General features: G+C 39.6%; 1 protein-coding gene across 1 annotated transcript in view; it reads left to right on the top strand.

Annotated features, from left to right (window-relative positions):
* Positions 1 to 11,465, top strand: part of LOC107318442 (ovostatin-like) — a 30,866-nt gene extending 19,401 nt beyond the window's left edge. The window contains exons 22-35 of the mRNA XM_015872255.3: positions 238 to 289; positions 585 to 668; positions 948 to 1,124; positions 2,805 to 2,886; positions 3,747 to 3,903; positions 4,389 to 4,463; positions 5,155 to 5,320; positions 6,176 to 6,396; positions 6,822 to 7,037; positions 7,170 to 7,294; positions 7,574 to 7,664; positions 8,469 to 8,540; positions 9,738 to 9,840; positions 10,783 to 11,465. Coding sequence (XP_015727741.3) covers positions 238 to 289; positions 585 to 668; positions 948 to 1,124; positions 2,805 to 2,886; positions 3,747 to 3,903; positions 4,389 to 4,463; positions 5,155 to 5,320; positions 6,176 to 6,396; positions 6,822 to 7,037; positions 7,170 to 7,294; positions 7,574 to 7,664; positions 8,469 to 8,540; positions 9,738 to 9,840; positions 10,783 to 10,835 — 1,674 coding nt within the window. The 3' untranslated portion in view covers positions 10,836 to 11,465. The remainder of the gene's footprint in view (positions 1 to 237; positions 290 to 584; positions 669 to 947; positions 1,125 to 2,804; positions 2,887 to 3,746; positions 3,904 to 4,388; positions 4,464 to 5,154; positions 5,321 to 6,175; positions 6,397 to 6,821; positions 7,038 to 7,169; positions 7,295 to 7,573; positions 7,665 to 8,468; positions 8,541 to 9,737; positions 9,841 to 10,782) is intronic.
* The last annotated feature ends 7,858 nt before the right edge of the window (positions 11,466 to 19,323 follow it).

Below are 19,323 nucleotides of genomic sequence, written 5' to 3'. Positions count from 1 at the left end.
CTGTCTATTTAATAAATGCTTTCTAAGAAAGACAGTGCTCTGCACAGGCTATGGTATAATAATGAGAGTACGACATGGACAAAGAGAGATTCTAGTGGAGATGAGGCATAATTAGGTACAGGGGGATGCACCCTCTGGATAGCCACATCCACGTAATACCTTACACTGTTTAATTGTTTCTGGTTTTGTGGTGATGCATTTTTTTAAATCTCTGACCACCTGTCTGCAATCAAACAGCCTGAAGGCGTTAAAAAAGAACTGACACAGAGTTCCCTCATCTGTACAAAAGGTAAGGCAAATTTCTTCATTCAATATGGGAAATTAGTGGAAATAATTCACTGCTTTGTTGTTTTTGTCCTGTGAAATTGGAGACCCTTTCAGAGGAGGAAAAATGGTCTCAAGGTTAAGGAGATGGGCTACAGCTCAGGATTTTCAGAGATAACTCAGACTCATTGGGCATGGAATCTTCAGCAGTTAATTTACCAAAACAGGAAATAGTAATTCCAACTGTAATCATGCTTAGAAAGTAAAAACTTCAGGAAAAAATGATATTTTCAACAATTACTGTTATGTTTCCTTGATAGGCACAACAGTTTCTGAACCAGTGCTTCTCAACCTGCCGAAAAATGTAGTGCAGGGATCAGCCAGAGTTTATTTCTCTGTCATTGGTAAGTGTAGTACCTAGACTAAAATGAAAAGTGAAGTATTTTTTTCTTCTGTGTGGCTTCCAGTGCTATACTGTATACCTGTGCAAAACTAAAATGAATTTGAGGAGAAACTTCATCTTGATTTTAGAAAAATGCTTCCTACTTTCTGAAATGAACAGCTTCTGTTTTTCTTTGCCAAAATTCTCTCCTGCTGTGTCAAAAAAGGATAGAACAAAACAGTCAAATTATTTCCATTTATATTTCATTTCAGACCTGACCCCTTATATCTTTATTTCTCAGGTGACATTTTGGGTACAGCCTTAAGGAACATGGAAAACCTCCTCCATATGCCTTATGGCTGTGGAGAACAGAACATGGCCTTGTTCACACCCAACATCTATGCCCTGGATTACCTGAATAAGACCGGGCAGCTGACTGAAGAGATCAGAGTCAAGAGTACTGGATATTTAACCACAGGTGACAGTCTTTCACAGTCTTTCATCTAGTACTGAAATTAAACTTTAGAGCTCTAATTGGTGAACACAGATCTCCAAATTCTAGCACCAGAAGTGCTAGACTTTGAAGAGATCAGCTTCAGAGCAGAGAGTTACACAGGGGGTCCTCTCCCTGCAAGGCAAAACCATGGCTAAAACTGCAAAATCAGAAGTGTGGAGTCTGTAACAAGAGGCAGCTCTGACACAACGAGGACAGAACCAGGAGGACCAGCAGCACTATAAAAGTCACAGTAACCTCCACTTCAGCAAAGACTTTGTGTGGATACTGGTTTTAGAGTGAAGGCTTGTGCTGGAAGCCCTTTCCCAGTGAAGTGAAACCACAGTAAAAACCACTAACTCAAGAACCACAGAGCCTCTGGGGAGAAGTAGCTATAATACAGTGTGGGTAGAGCCAGGAGAGATGGCGGAATATCCCCATGCATACAAAGGTAGCCCCTAGAAGTACTAGTGACTAAGCACAGGCAAACAGGATACGGTGCAGCAGTATGGAGTGGTGTAGCACTTTCAAGGCAATTTGCTCAGGCAGAGTGAGTAGAGGGTGCCAGAACCCTGTGGGCTAGAGGAGTAAATTCAGTAGGTGATTATCACCCTTTAAGTACAGGATTAGCACCCTCCAAGACCCTAATCAAGGTATCCACCCAACCAAAAGCTAGAGCATCAGCACCAGTCAGGAGGAATGCCAAAATTCAGACTGATATCTAAGGCAAGCATAGGGTCATCCATGCCTCCAGCTGCATGGAGTGCATGAGCCTTTTGGTGGCATTGTTTGGCAGCCATGAGAATAGCTGTGTGAAGTGTGAGCAGGTGGATAATTCGTTCAGCTTAGTGGAGAGGTTACAGATGAGATATATAGGTTAAAAAGTGTCATGTGGGGAGCAAGAGGAACTATACTGCTCTTGTAGAAACAGGTCTGCCACAGATTAAAGAAGAATATGCAAGGGAAATGGTATCCCATCACTGTAAGGTTGAAGGTAAGAACTCAAAGGACAGATGGAAAACAGATGGAGAGGGCTGCAAGCAAAACTTCTTCTCACCCATTCTACCTTCCCTCCCCCCCCCCCCCCGAGCCCCCACCTCCCAAGTGCTTCTGTATAACAGGTACAAGGCTCTGGATACAGAATGCCTGTCCATTTCCACTGGAGGAATTAATAAAATCAAAACAATAAAAGCCTTCCACCATTATCAAGGCTACATCTTCAAAGATGTAGAGAGGGTTATTAGTTGTAGACAGCTCTTCCCTGCAGGGAACTGAATGCTCAGTGCCCTGGGCAGATCTCTTTAGAGAAGTCTCCCTGGGGCTCAGGTGAAGGATGTCATGTAACATGAATATGTTCCTCTGTGATTCATATTCCGTTCTTCAGTGTCTAGTGGTCTGTGCACAGACAGAGAGAACTGACAGTTCCTCACCAAGGAAAAGAGTTTGAATTTAATAAGGAAAACAATTTTTCTGTAGGCAGGTTGCAACAGATTTCACGTATTGCACAGAAGCTTGCAATGAAGGCACACCAAAGAAGCATTTGGTACTATCTAGGAACAAAAGTGGCTAGAATCTTAGTGTTAAAACACAAAGTGTGCTTCAATTAGATTAAGAGCATAACTAGTTCTTACCTTTGATAAGAGAACATCTTAACTGTATTTTCAGGGTACCTGAAACAGCTATCATACAAACACCAGGATGGGTCCTACAGCTCCTTTGGGACACGAGACAAGGAAGGAAATGTATGGTAAATGACAACACTTTCTATTTCCCTAGCTCAGAATCTTCAGGCTTTAAAGTATTTCAGGTGATGCTTATTTTTAATGGACTAAATGGACGTAGTTCAGTTAATTTGGATCTCCCAGTAAGGGAGATGGGAGTAAAACTGCAAAGGTTGCAACAGAATGATAATGAGGTGGTCAGGGTCTGGAGCAAATAATGTTCAAGGAGAGACTGAAAGAACTAAATTTGTTCAGTCTGTAGAATAGAAGGCTAATGGGGAACCTAGATATAGCCTTCTACCACTCAGATCAGGACTGCAGAAAAGACAGTCAAACTCTTGTCAGAGGTGCACAGTGTAAGGAAAACAATTTTTCTGTATGCAAGTTGCAACAGGAAAAACTGGATAGAATGAAAACCTTTCCTAGAAGAAGGGTGTAGCACTTAAGGAGGTGCCTGGAGAGGGTGTGGAAACCTCCATTTCCACAGATTTTTGCCATGTGGAAGGGCAAGATACTAAACAATATGAGCTTTGATGTTGATCCTAGTTTAAGTAGGTGATGGGACTGGAGACTAATAGAACTCCTTTCCCACCCAGTTTATTTCATAATTGTGTTGGTTGAAGTAAGAAATTACTACCATCAGTCATCAAGCTGTGTCTATGCTTTACACCAGCTTTGAAAGAAAGGTTTCAGCACAGTAATGGAGAAATCTCAGGCCAGTTTGTAATACTAGAGTTTTAACTATTTGTTTAATAAAATGTGCAAAGCATTTGTTTCTTCTACCACAGACATTATGGATTTCATTGTATGTCCATTTCTATTCATATCCACTTACTGGTATGCCCTTTCTTGTTCAAACTTTACCTGCTTTCTGGTTCACCTGCAGGCTCACTGCCTTTGTATACAAGTCATTTGCACAAGCAAGACGGTACATCTACATTGATGAAAATGTCCAGTCTCAAACTCTGATCTGGCTAGCAAGAAAGCAGAAGTCCGATGGCTGCTTTGAAAATGCTGAGTCACATTTCAACAATGCTTTGAAGGTAACTGAGTTCAGTATGCTTTCTGTCTTCCAGCCCTGCCATGGGTATTGATTTAGATAATTTCAGCTAGACACAGGCTAATTACCACACCCGTACTCTCCTGTTCTCTAGTGTTCTCCTGTTCTCTAGTGTCTCTCATAAAAGGAGGGCATGAGTGTTGTCTCCCATTGATTATGAGGTAGAAACAAATAGAAGATTTTAAGTTAAACATCTCAAGTTATGTTTTCTACCACTGCACTTAGCAACAGACTACACGAGCTATAATATGCTTTATTGTGGTGTAAAGCCCAGAAAAGTATGAAATCATTTTGGCTTTATCCTGACTGAACTTTCTTTTGATTGTGCATGTAGGGAGACAGAAATCAATTCTGATGTCTGTTCATAACTATTACCTCAACTATGAGTGAAATCCTATTTTTTGCTTTCTAGGTCACCTGTACTGACTTTTTTTGTGGTTTCTTCTTTTTATTTATTTATTGCTTCAGGGTGGAGAAGAAGGTGAATACACACTTACAGCCTATGTTGTGGCAGCATTGCTGGAGGCTGGACACTCTGTTCAGGTAAGTAGTTAATGCAGTTATCCTTTTTTAGTCAGGTCAGCCACATATCAAACAATAAACAAGTCTTTGTATTCACATGAATTTGTTTTTAATGTATTAAACTCTGATGCAGTATGGTCAGTACAGGAATCTGTTTCCAGAACCCTGCAATTGCTGTAAGCATGATTGTTGTTTATTTGTCTAATTTGCATGGATTCATCTGATTGCATAGAATCCTTGAGGAATCTGATTATGATAAACAATAGTACATGCATAATCCATATTGGATTTACCTATTCCATCTGAAATTCACTCTAGAATTGCACAGTCCCGAATCCAAGATATCCAAATCTCCAAATCCGAAGACCATTTCTGTACATTTATATCCCTATTGTAGGTCATTGTTAAAATTGAAAGGAAATGATGAGCTGCTAGTTGGAATACTTACTAGGCGTAGGAGAATGAGAACTGAGTTTTGTTCTCTGTAATATACTTCTTGAATATCCTTGAGACCTTGACCTATATCAAAGTAGCAACTGCTGCAAGATCATATTTTAGAAGAGACACATTGTAGGTCATTAAACATAGAACTGATTCTGTATATCATAGCGTGAAGAGTCAGATGGTAGCTTGAGAAGTGATGAAGGTCTTTAAAGAGAAGCTGAGACTCTAACCCAGAGATGACCCTTCTATATTTTGTGTTTTGTCCTAGCATCCTGTGGTTTCAAGTGGCATGAACTGTTTGGAGACTGCATTTAGCAATGGGGTCCACAACCTGTATAACCATGCCCTCTTTGCCTATGTTTATGGCTTAGCTGACAAACAGGAAAGATACCAATACTTTCTTGAGGAGTTGGACAGAAGAGCTACCAGAGATGGTGAGTGCAGTATGGCCATGATGAAGGCAGTAAAGCTTGTGGAACGGCCTATGGCCTGATGTAATTTACTCTTAATGTACACTTTTCTCACTCAGCTTGTTCCTTTCCCACTTAATGTCCACTATGCTACTGAACTTATTTCTATGAACTTCTCTCTCTGTGTTTTGGCCTCACTATGGGTTGAGTTGTGGACTGATGTCCTTAGAATTATTAAATAATCTTGGTGGGAAACCTCAGGAAGACTCCAGTCCAACATTATAGAAGACTGCATTTAGTTTTCCCATTAGCCTTCTCCCCTACAGGCTCAATAAGTTCATTTTACAGGGTCATGTACTCCAGCTCATGACCATTTTGACATCCTTCTGCTGCACTGCCTTCACATCATAGAGTCACAGAATAGCTTGGATTGGAAGGGACCCCAAGGATCCTCAAGTTCCAGCCCCCCTGCCACAGGCAGGGCCACCAACCTCCAGATCTGGTAATAGACCAGACTGCCCAGGGCTCTATTCTGCCTGGTCTTGAACACCTCCAGGATGGAACACCCCCATTTTGAGTTGTACTGCTCCCCTTTTAGTAATTTTCTTTCCACCCCTTTCTGTTTTCCTTCCTGAAATTGACATTCATACAGCTTAAAACATCAGGGGTTAAAAAACCCTTTTACATAAAGGAAAGGGGGGAACTGTATGCCTGTCTCCCATGAGATTGTAGTGAATTAACTAGCAAGCATAATTTTAATTTTAAATGCATTTCACACTGTTATTTTTCCAGGGGATGGGTTTTTTGGTTTGTGTTTGTTTGTTTGTTTTTCTTCCATTTTTTCTTTGTATTCAAATGCTTCTGTTTTTCTGTTTTCAGATGGTTCAGTTTACTGGCAAAGAGAAAAAAAACCACCAGCAGAACATTTCCCTGCTTTCTATTCCCGTGCCCCTTCTGCTGAGATTGAAACAACCAGCTATGTGCTTCTGGCATTGCTCAACAAAGCCGAACTCACACCAGATGACTTATCATATAGTTCTCGTATTGTGTACTGGCTCGTGAAACAGCAGAACCCATATGGTGGTTTCTCCTCCAGCCAGGTGACAACTGGGTGTGGTAAAGAGAATACCTTCTGGGAATAGTGCAGTCTGCAAGGTGGATGACATTTCTTCCTCACTGTATATCCATTTGAACAGTGTTTGATAAATGGTGCCCACATAAAGCTTCCCAGAGCACACCGAGCTCTTTGTTGGCAGCTTCATACCTACATACACACATATTTATTAGGAAATAGAGATTCATCTGATTTTCAAGTTAGCAGAAGACAACATTAACTGTAGATATAGCATTAATCCTGGGATAATTCATGCCTGTTGCCCAAGAATTTGTAGCTTCTATCCTTCTCTTTACAAAGTCCTCCTCTATTCATGTACACTGACAAAAGAAAATAGCAGCTTTGCTGATCTCATGTACTATTTCACAGCTGGATATCTACCTAATTAGGGATAATATTTTTTCTTTTCAGGACACTGTTGTTGCCCTCCAAGCTTTAGCCCAGTATGGGTACTACACCTTCTCTAAGGAAACTCGTAATACAGTTAAGGTCAACTTCATGGAAATCCCCAAGAAGGTTTTTGAGGTGAATGACAAGAACCGCTTCTTACTGCAGCAAACTGCCCTACCCACTGTCCCAGGGAATTACAGTGTGGAAGTGCATGGCACTGGCTGTGTTTATATGCAGGTAAATAAGCTGGAAACTCACCACCACCCTGCTGAGGACTAAACAGGAGTCATCTCTGCCTTATTCCCTTCTGTACCTCATGGAAAAGCCACCAGAATCTGTGACCATCTCACTCTTTCCATCTTTTTTTAGACAACCCTGAGATACAACATCCATTTACCAAAGAAAGCTGCAGGATTTCTTCTCTCCGTAGAGCCAGCCAATGTGTCCTGTACAAGCAACTTCCCACCAAAGTTTGACCTTGTCTTCTTTGCCAGGTAACTTCCTTTTACTCATCTTCCTTTCACATTCTCATTTTGGTGAAGCATCTCAGGAAGGATTTAAGTATACACGGTTAACTGATACTGTGCAGGAAGACAAACAGGACCATATCCCAAAACACTCTCATCCTTCATTGCTAAATTTCTCCTATATTCTATACATCACTGGGACCATCCAATAAAGAGATTATCTGAGTTGTCTATGAGTTGGAGCTGAAAATGTCATTCACTGGTCTTCTCTCCAACTGCAGATTAACAGAGCTTTTCTCATTTCAGTTACACAGGAAATCGTAATGTCTCCAACATGGCTATTATTGATGTGAAGATGCTTTCAGGATTTATTCCCGATAGGTCTTCCCTAAAAGAGGTAAAGAATGAGAGGAGAATGATTAGTAAACCCTAAAAATATAGGAAACTGATAAAAATATGGCTGATCAGTAAGTTGCAGTCCCATGGAACTTCTAGAAAGCCCCTGTCTTCTGTCACTAACTCTGTGTCAGACCTGCAGCTGTTCATCTGATGAAAACAAATCTGTTAGGAGCTGCCAAGTCCAGTAGCCCTAAAGAGAAGTAAATGCTATTGCCGTGTCCGGCCAATAGTAAGACTAAAGATATATTCCCAGTAGGTACACAAGCACACAACAAACATATACATCTATATGCATATACATAGCTGACCATGCAGATCAACTGAGGCAGAACATTTTATTTTCATATATTTTTATAGTAAATTTTTATCATATGGATTTCTAAAACTTTTTAAAACTTCTGTGTTTTGTTTTTTTTTTAATTATGTAATGCACTAGAAAATAAGTCATTTTGACCTGTAGAATGATCATTTGTCAATACAGTCATAAATTCTTACTGAAATGAGACAATTCTCAAGCTGATAACAAGAGAAATACATACCAAATCTGACTAGTAAACCAGGTTATTTTTTTCACTGTTATTGTTTTGTACTTGCCCTCTTGTGAAAAGTCAAGTTTTTGTATTTTTTTTTTTATTTTACTTTTTCCACAAGACGTCATGGTGGCATAAATTCAGACATATTTTGCTCACCATGTTTTTAATTATTATTTTTGATCTATTATTAATTAATAATCATTTAATATTTTTACTCTTTCTTGGCAACTAACCTATGTTAAAACTGATACAATTTGTCTTATTTATAGCTTCAATACCAAGCTTCAGTTGTGGATCACGTAGACATCAAGAATGACCACGTCTTCTTCTACCTTCAGAAGGTAGGTTTGGAGGTGTTTTCCTTGGTTTTGTTAAACTGGAAATTTAAAATAGGCCCCCAAATAACAAAAAATGTCATCAAAATCAGACTAGGAATATGCACCTTGAAGATGGGAAGGGCCTTAATTCTGCCCAACCTTCAAGTAAGGAAAAAAGCTATTAGTAGTTGTAGGCTACAGTGAAGAGATCTGTTTAACTGCTTTCATGAAGAATACTACATGATTAAATAGCATTTTACCAACGTAGCTAAGTTGCATTCTATATTGCAAAATTTCACAGTCTACTCAGTATTTCTCAGCATGAAAATTGGTGCTTTTCATCAGTAGATCTGAGAGTGTTTCACGGGGTGTCAATTAATAGCCCCCCCCCTTTTAGAAAGAGTGATGTATAAAAAGAATATTTGTCCCACATCAATTCACATCAATGAAATTAACAAAGGAAAGTAGAAAGATGAAAATCATAGAATGACTTGGGTTTGGAAGGGACCTTAAAGATTGTTTAGTTTCAACCCCCTGTTCTGGACATACATGGTTGTCACCCACTTGATCAGGCTGCCCAGGGCCCAATCCAATCTGACCTTGAGTGCCTTCAGTGATAGGGCATCCACAGCTTCTCTGGACAACCTGATCCAGTGCCTTACTACCCTCCAAATGAAAAATTTCCTCCTAAAATCCAAAATACGTCCTCTTTAAAACTGTTCTCCCTTGTCCTATCACTGTCTGCCTGTGAACACTGTCTGCCTAAGAAAAAATGAACAAGAAGGAAAGTTTGGATCTGGCTGCAAGAGTATGGAATGAAGAGTAAAATCATAAGGGAAGCTGAAGATTTTGAATTCAATGTGATTAGGGAGAAAAGTGGGAAGTAGCTTTGCATAAAGGTAGTTTTATTTGTGAAAGGTCAAGGAAAGAAGAAGTCAGAAACTTTTAGAGAGGATGAATGGTTGTATGTTGAAAGCTTCAGTAAATATGTAATGGTTGAGTGTAATTAGCAATGGAAATATGAAAAAGAGAAGAACACAGAAGTTTTGCAATATAACATATTTAGTAACAGCATTTAAAGTTATTTGAAGTTCACAGTCTTGAGAGGACTGTAGAATGATGCTTTGTCACCCAATCTGACCCAAAAATGCAACTGAACCTTATGCACGGGAACAGACATGAAAAGAAAAAGTCTGCATCTTTTTGTCTTGCCATTTCCAGCTCTCCCAGAAAGAAGTCAGCTTCTCCTTCAGTGTAGAACAAAGTCTACCTGTGTCAGATATCAAGCCAGCACCAGTACATCTTTATGATTACTATGAAACAGGTAGGTGACCTCTGTAAACTTACAAAACCTATGAAATCAAAGTATTTATTTCAGCATTTGCTAGGTGAGGACAGTGGATTTTCCTTCACTGCTTCTGTGAAGGAAAAGCATCTGTTTATGTTTCTGCATTTGCTGCTTTTATTTATCTTTGTAAGAGAGCAAGCTGGCAATTCTTCTGCTTCTTGTTACTGGACTGTGAGGTGTTTGCAGAAGCTGTTCCCCATCTTTTCATTTCTTGCTTCATTTAGGCTTGGAGCAGAAAGTGATGTGTCATGATTTGCTTTCTAGCATACTACATATGGAAAGAAACGTGGTTCAACTTTCTTTCCTCAGCTTGGACATGATAGTTAAGATCAATAACACAAAGGCAGCAGTGTTTGCAACTTCTTCAAAAAAGCTTGTCTTGTATTTTTTGCATTGCTACAATAGGCTGTGGTCAAAGAACTGATCTGGACTTTAATTGCTTAAATAAGAATGACAGTCCCACTGAATTCAGCAGGAGTTTGAGCACCTAATTAGAATATGAAGTGCCTGACCACCTTTTTACATTTAGCCTCGAGGAATACATCAGACATGTATCAACTGTGGCAGGTTTGTTATCAAAACTATGCTTTGAGTTTCCATAAGCCTTTTTCAAGATTGGTATAGCTTCTCAGCAGAATAGCAATAATATCCAGAGAATCCTTCCTGAATGCCTATTCAGCCACCTTATCTATACACCATGTGATCACAGCAATGTTGCATCCTAGCAAGTGTTATAAGAGTTGTGCATTATGCACTACCATGTAGACCTGCAAGTGAGCACCTTGAAAGTGGAAGAACACCATGAAATCTATCAAATGTTTTCTGATTCAGTATGTATTAATCACAGGTACACGTAGACTAGGGTCAGAATGATTTCTTTCTTTAATACAACTGCCAGATTTCTTTTTTTCTTTCCAGATGAATATGCCTTTGCAGAATATAAAACACCTTGCTCTCCAGCTTCCAACTGAAATCAGATACATGCCAGAACTAATGAGACGGAAGGTATCAGACAAATGTTTGTAGAGGAAGAAGATAAGAGACTTGGTTGTTTCTGGAGGGGCAATGGAAAGCATGTAGAAGAATAAGGAATAAGCAAATCCCAACTTTCAGTCTTTTAAAGTGACTCATACTGGCCCAGGCTTCAAAAGAAACCTTTGGGTCAGTGTGGATCAGAAACTCTAAATAATGTGGGTTTCCTAATAGGGGAGGAACTGTGCAGCCACCCACCTATTTGGAAATACATGTCATAATTTCAATGGCAGCTTTATGTAAAAATAAACTCCTGAAGCATGCATTCTCGGCCACAGGTTCCTCTTAAGAAATCTGACATTTGGAGAAAAATCTGCTGCTGCTGCTTTAGTAGATTTTTGATTTATTTTGGTCTTTCTATTCATCCAATGGAAAGACTCAAGAAATGACACCGATTTCCACATTTTTCTGTGATTGAACTTGTAGAGCATTGTTTGCAGTTGTTAAATTTCTAGTCACAGGAAGACAACTTTTATGCAGTTTTTGCTTCCATTTAGAAAGATTATCTCTAGATTAACATCTCATATTTTACTGTTCTTTGAAATAAAATGTTCTGATTGGTAATATTATTTTTCTCAGTCTCCATTCTTTGTTGTATGGGTGCTATAAACCTGCCATTTGAATTGTATCACTGAACTATATCACAGAATGCCTTACATTGTCTTTTTCCCTTTCAAGCTTTCTTAATCTCTTGCAGGAGTCTTCACCTTATTTATCAGGACAATAGGCTTATCCAGTACTATTCCTACATCTATTCCAATAGAAATGCGTCTGCTCTGAGCCAAATCACATAACACACAGGAAGTGGAAAGGGAAAAAGCTTAAAGGTCAGTAAAGGTTTAGGGAAACCACCTTTGTTGCTACATCACGAATGACAGCACGCCAACTGTCTGTGAACAACAAAACTAGGGCTGATCTATGTTGAACTTCCAGCCATATTACACAAAACTGTAGATTTTTCTGTGGTGGGCTTTCTCCTCTCAATCACATATTAACATGTGCATATGTAGACATACCTACAGACAAAAAGCTTACTGTAATTCCAACTAAAGGTACTTAGAAGACTGCATTCAACAAGTCACTGTAAGTTCATACCTGCAGTAGGGTTCATGTCCTTCAGCATGGCTGGGTTGTTACACCTTTCTTCAGTTTAGTTCATGGTTGTCCAACCTTTTTACTTGCCTGAGCCACATATAAAATATATAGTAAACATAATGTAGATAAGTAATAAAACTTATTAATGTAGTTTTTATTATAATGTAAAAAATGGAGAGAAAAAGAAAAGTAAAATTAGTGGGTTCTTTGACCTTGTTTTTGTGAAACTAATGCATCAGACTGGTTTGATGGCAATGGTTGCCATATCTAGTGAGTTCTCAAAGTGTTTGTCAGAGGTCTTTGAAGAAGCATTGCTTTTTCTGTGCTCCATCCTTGACAATAGTTGTTCATGGATGTATATGCTGCCAAAAAGTGATGACATGAATAAGGTGTCACTGTGAAGCAACGGGTATTTTTTCTCTGGTAAGACAGGGCTTAATGAAAGTCTGGTAAAGAAATATGACCAATTTTTTCTTGAGTTGAATGTCTGATTGCAACTCTGTACATTTGTGTGTTTCCCAGTGGGTGTTGTTGACTAACTCCCTGAAGAACTGGAAGTTGGCTTTCCTAAAGTTTTGTGTCCTGATTTTACTCTTTGTCTGTCTGATATCCCTCAAAAGTGTGAACTACACAATTGCAAGGTCACTACAGCTCAGGCAGCATCCAATCCTGATGTCACCAGTCAGTTCACTCGTGTTGGTAAGCAACAGGTCCCGTATTGCATCCTCCCTGGTGGCACTGTCTGTTACTTGGCTCAGGAAATTATCCTCAGTACATTTCAGGAGCCTTGTGGATTGCCTACAGTTCACTCTGCCAATTTTCTAGCAGATGTCAGGGTGGTTGAAGTCCCATAGAAGAATAAGAGCCTGCGAGTGTGATGCCTTCTGCAGATGGAGGAAGAAGTCTTCACCAACAGGTTCCACTTGATCACATGGCCTGTAGTAAGACACCAAGGCTCCTTTTATTATCTCAGTTTCTAACTCTCACCTATAAGCTTCCAATTTGCTCATTGCCATTCTTTAGGGATGGCTCTTCATACCATCTATTCCTTTCTAGATATAGAGGGCAATGCCTACTCCCCTCCTTCCTCACCTGTCAATTTCCTCATTTGCTCTTCATTTTATGAAGAGGTTTACAACATTGGTGAATGAGGGAAGAGCAACTGACATCATCTACCAGGACTCACGCAAAATATTTGACAATATTTCACACATCTTTGTCTCTAGAATGTGGTGTTGTTTAATGGATGGATCACTGGATGGATAATGATTTGAATAGATTGTTGCATTTAAAGAGTTGGCTTGATGTCTAGGTGGAGACAAGTTAGTGGTGTCAGTGATGTGGGTAGTCACATAGTCACATAACACAGGAATTGAATGCACCCATAGTACATTTGCCAATGACACCAAGCTATGTGGTACAGTAGACATACATGAGGGAAAGGATGTCATTCAAAGAGATCTTGACAGGCTTGAGAGGTGGGCCTGTGCAAATCTCATGAAGTTCAGCAAGGCCAAATACAAAGTCCTGCACCTGCATCAGGGCAACCCAAGCACTAACATACTGGGAGGAAAATGGTCTGAGAGCAGCCCTTCCAAGAAGAACTTGAGAGTATTGGTTGATGAGAATCTCAACATGCAGCAGTGTGTTTTTGCACCCCAGAAAGCCAGCTCTGTCTGGGGCTGCTTCTAAACGAGTGTAACACCACAGGTGATGCTTCTTCCTCCTTACTCTACTCCTGTGAGACACAGGTAGAGTACTGCATTCTGCTTGGGTTCCCTGCATAAGATGGACATAAACCTGTGGAAGGAGTCCAGAGGAGGTTTGTAAAGATAATCAGAAGGCTGGAGTAGAAATCCTATGTAGAAGGGCTGAGAGAATTGAGGTTGCTCAACCTCAAAAAAACAAAAAAACAAAGCCTCATAGGACAACAATGAAAAAAGTCAAGGTCAAATTAAAAATGCACTGAATTTACAGTGTCTGATAATGACAAAACTCTGGTGGGTCTGCTAAACTCATTGCACTTATGCATCTTATCTCTCCTTTTTAATAGCTGTAAGGTAGCACCATTGAAGCAGAGCTTTCAGAAACTGTCTGTCAGAGGAATTTGGTGAGCCAGGCTCTAAGAGTAACCAACTAAGAAAATAATTTTTAGTACTGTATATTTTTTAATGCAACAAGCATAAGCACAGATAAAATGAGTGCAGGGAGAAGTTGTAAGAGAAGGGACAGATGCTATAAATTAAGGATTATGAGAAAAATAACCCTCTTTATTTTTTGTTTTGCGACATGAGGAGGTTCTTTTGTCCTTCGTTCTCCCTACAGAGTGGAACACTTGAACAGTCACTGAACAAAGAGTGGGATGAAGGAGATTCTTTAACTAAATAGAGCGTTATTCTCTTGCTGTCTCAGTGAGCAGCCAGGTGCCTTCAGCGTGCAAAGCCAAAGACTTAACAGTAGAGGGTGTGACAATCTCACTGCAGAGGGCTCAGATTGATAAAAAAACTCAGCCCCTGCTCAGTGAGAGTCCAAGTAGGACCCAGCAGTAATCCACCCCTTTTGTGATACAGATCCTAAGGATGAATTTGAAGCAGAAATTGTCTAGTGAAAGTGCAAACACCTGAAATTTTACTAAAAAATGCATGTTTTTGGAAAGCGAGCTCAGAAATTATCAATTAAAGAATTAAAAAATAAAAATAAATGAACTTTTAGCCTTATCTGAAATGCACTGCTGTGTAGTTTTGGGAGATGCAGAAACTGGTTCTTCACTATCATCTTCCTGGATTTTGATATTTTGAACAGAAGATCAACAAATACGTGATTTAATTATAGTTAGGAGTTAGAGCATTGGGGCTGAAGTAACAAGAGTTAAAGAAAAAATGAAAGCAGACAGTCAAAGAAATGATGAAAAATAAATGCAGCAAATAATTAGTGCTGGGGTGCAAAACTGCATGCTTTTCAGATCTATTCAAGCGTACAAGCCCTAACCACACCTTTGTTTCTTTTGCAGGTAATTCTTCAAAGACAAAATGCTACCAGTGTCAGTGGAGTGCTCACAGAATGGAATAGAGAACTATAAAGCTATGCTGTACTATAAAGAACTATAAAGCTATAACTAACTTGTAGGAAAAAGCAATGATTGAAAGCCAGAACAAAGAGGAGCCAGAAGAATCAAGAAGGCAGCAAGTTCCCAAGAGGCTAGCAAAGTATTCTCAAGCCAACCCCCTTGCATACTGGAAACTATGAAGCAATTATATATAGGAAATCCTACAGCATTCAGTTTCTCCTCTATTTTGTTTTTATAAGATAAAGCACAAATGTTTGCTGTGGCTTTACTTTTATTTCTTTAACTTTTTAAATTTAAATTTAAATGTTAGAATATCCTGAGCTCAGTTCAGTTTCTGGTTATACCCAATTGAGTGCAAATCACACAGACTGTGTCTATTCAACACACTCTCATGAGCAGTCTCCCGTTGATTTCATTGCTGCTGTACTCATCCACGGATCCGACTGAAGCAGGTGTGAATATTCTTCTTGACCTCCCTGGATTTTGGCAGGATTCTGGGTCTGCTGAGCCCCTGCATAGAAACACAGGACTGATGGAAACCACAGTCCTGCTGTCACAGCCAAACATGCAGTCAAGTTTTGTTCCCAACTAACATACTCTATCTTCAGAAGTTAGCTGTCTTGTTTTCTTACTTTATTTTAGTTTAAAAGGTGCTCCAGAGCATTAAGCATAACACGAATCTATCTTTAATTTTCACTGCAAGAAAAGGTTACCCACCTACTCCCACTTCTTCCAGCAGGTCATATGGGATCCATATGATGCAATCCACATGTAGGGATGAGAGTTACTGGAGGCTTTTCTCAGAAGTGTGAACATCCAGGCCTTTGGCATATGGCAGAATATCTATACATAAAGCAAATTGCTTGTGCTCTCCGGAGGCTAGCTAGTAGAGGTGATTTTACACGTGGATGTAACTCTTCAGTTACTCACTTATCTCCACTCCGTGCTCTCCAGCAGATGGTTTTACTGAGAACTGTCAGTTTTTGAAGTAGAACCTTTAAAAAATACCCAGTTCTTTAAAAGGGAAACAATGCAACAGGGACTTCCTCTGACTCAGTGTCTGAAGCTGACTTGTTATCCTTAGCTGACTAGGATGACTTAAATGCTTAGAAAGACATCAGAAGCTAATGAGGATTAACAGCTCTTCTTCATGGCAATATATGCCAACTTGTTCCATACAGCACTCAGCATTTCAGTATATAGCTACAGTGTATGTTCCATTGGCGAGGAAGGAGAAGTAGCCTTTATACTTGGGGAATTAATACCAAAAACTTCCCAGGCACAAGTTTAGGTGTGGAAGTCACAAATACAGGCTCTCTCTGGGGGGTATCCTTGAAGCAGCACAATTATATCAGGTAACACAAGTTTATTGTTGCACTGCCAAATAGGTAACAGTAAGAGATAAGAATCAGAAAGCAACAGGGTCTGAATAACCTTTGCATATCTCTCATAATGCATCTGGAACAAGTTTAATTTCTAGGATGTCATGGTGGAAAGGAAAATCCTTTGAAAGAGTTTTGGAGAGTTTTGTGAAGCTATGAAGTACAAACAAGTTCATAAATTCATAGAACAGTGGAATGGCTTGAGTCAGCAGGGACCTTAAACATCACCTAGTTCCAATTCCCCTGCCATGGACAAAGATGCCACTCTCTAGATCAGGTTACCCAGGGCCCCCACGAATTTGACCTTGAACACTTCCAGGCATGGGTCATCTACAGCTTCTTTGGGCAATCTGTTCCAGTGCCTTACCATCCAAATTAAATATGTCCTCCTAAACTGTAATCTAAATCTCCCCCCTTTTAGTTTTAAACTATTTCCCCTTGTCCTGTCAATACCAGATTGTATAAAAAGTCAGTCTCTCTCCAGTTTATAAGCTCCCTTTAAGTGGAAGTCCACTACATGGTCTCTTCAGAGCCTTTCCTTCTCCAGGCTTGACAAGTTTAAGCCTTTTTTCTTAGGAGCTCCAGCCCCCTAATCATCTTCATGGCCCTCCTCTAGACTCTCTCTAGCAGCTTTCTTGCTCTGGGGGTCCGAGACCTGCACACAATACACCAAATGGGCCCTCACAAGAGCAGAGTAGAGGGGTACAGTCACCTCCCTTGCCCTACTGGCCACCTCTCTTCTGATACAGACGAGGATACAGTTGTTCTTCCAAGCTAAAAGTGCATATTGCTGGCTCATGTCCATCCTTTCATCTACCAAGACTCCCACATCCTTCTCCACAGGGCTGCTCGAAGGAGTTCTTCTCCTAGTCTGTACACATATCTGGGATTGCTCTGATACAAGTCAGTACTTCGTACTGGACCTTGTTGAAGCTCCTTAAATTCTCATGGGCCCAGCTTTCAAGCTTATCCAGGTCCCTCTGGAGGGTATCTCCTCCTTCTGTTGTATCATGAGAACTTTTCCAGATCAAACGTAACTTAGAACAATGAAAGAAATATTATATACTTGACTGGAGAGGCTACTAGTCAAACAGGACTTTACCTGCAATTACAATATCTCAGCATTGTTCCCCAGCCACCTGGGACAAACCAAGCATTTCGACCTTTATTATCCTAATCAAATCATTACAATCTAATCTGCTTGAAAAGGTTTTATAGAAAGCAGTCATAGCTGTGTATTCTTCAGTGCTTTTCAATTTATTTTCACAGCTCTAACAACTAAGTTTCTCTGTGTTTATCCTCCTTTAAATGCAGCAGGGAAGGAAGGAAGGAAGGAAGGAAGGAAGGAAGGAAGGAAGGAAGGAAGGAAGGAAGGAAGGAAGGAAGGAAGGAAGGAAGGAAGGAAGGAAGGAAGGAAGGAAGGAAGGAAGGAAGGAAGGAAGGAAGGAAGGAAGGAAGGAAGGAAGGAGAAAGAGAGAGAGAGAGTAAGAGAGAAAGAAAGAAAGAAAGAAAGAAAGAAAGAAAGAAAGAAAGAAAGAAAGAAAGAAAGAAAGAAAGAAAGAAAGAAAGAAAGAAAGAAAGAAAGAAAGAAAGAAAGAAAGAAAGAAAGAAAAGAAAAGAAAAGAAAAGAAAAGAAAAGAAAAGAAAAGAAAAGAAAAGAAAAGAAAAGAAAAGAAAAGAAAGAAAGAAAGAAAGAAAGAAAGAAAGAAAGAAAGAAAGAAAGAAAGAAAGAAAGAAAGAAAGAAAGAAAGAAAGAAAGAAAGAAAGAAAGAAAGAAAGAAAGAAAGAAAGAAAGGAAGGAAGGAAGGAAGGAAGGAAGGAAGAAAGAAAGAAGGAAAGAAAGAAAGAAAGAAAGAACAACACAGAGCTCCAGAGACTACTGGATTTTTCTAAAGCCAAATTATTACTCTCAAAGGAAAAAAAAAATAAACAGGGCTCTTTGCAGTAATAATAATGAATGAAAGCTGAGGTCAGAGCATTCCTTGACACAGAAATCATTGTGACCATATCTCCATGAAAAGAATTTTACAGTTCACAGAATCACAGAATGTTGAAAGAGAATTCTGGAAGGCATTTAGTCCAAGCCCCCTGCTCAAGTTGGGACAAGCAGAGCAGGTTGCCCAGGACCAGGTCCAGGTGGCTTTTGAAGTTCTCCGCACAGCCTCTCTGGGCAACATGTGCCAGTGCTCTGAATACCATTCATGCTCTGGTACCATTACCAGACTTGAGTAGTATCACTATTGAATACCATATTAAGATAGTTTTTATTAGCAAAGATAAGTCCAATAACTACTCTTTTCTGGATAGTCACATTTCTTGTTTCATTATTCCACAAGTAGATTTCCCTTCTCTGTTATGGTTAGTGGGGAATTTGAAGTAGCATAGTGAATCCACCCCTTATGTGGGCAAAAAAAAAGTTAATTGAAGCAGAAAGTTACAACTTTCGCAGGTACCTTGGCCATCTATACAATATTTGAATATAACCTAACCCACTTAACATTTTGTTTAGACTTTCAGAATTAGTCTCTGGAAACTGCCCTCTGCATGAAGACATGAACTGGAATGAGTAACAAATAGTAACAAAATAGGCCGGTTTGGGATGAGTATTTCATTATGTTGCAGTAAATTCATCATTACCTAAGAAAGTCAGGAAGGGTAAGAATGTGCAATATATTATCTGCTTATTTTAAAATGTCAACTCAAAATGAAGCCTCTGTCAGTGAATTTCTATTCTTGACAGCTCCTGGTGTGAATATCTTGTGCTGGAGAAAACCAAGCTTGATCCCAGGTGAAGCTCCTGAACTGTCTGACAGTGATAAAACAAGGGGGAATGGTTTTAAACTAAGAGAGGGGAGATTTAGATTATATGTTAGGAGGAAATTT

Source organism: Coturnix japonica, chromosome 1 (assembly GCF_054131305.1).
Source record: "Coturnix japonica strain WE chromosome 1, WE-NBRP24, whole genome shotgun sequence".
NCBI lineage: Eukaryota > Metazoa > Chordata > Aves > Galliformes > Phasianidae > Coturnix > Coturnix japonica.
Note: the sequence above shows the minus strand (reverse complement) of the source record. Positions and strands in the feature narration are given on the sequence as shown.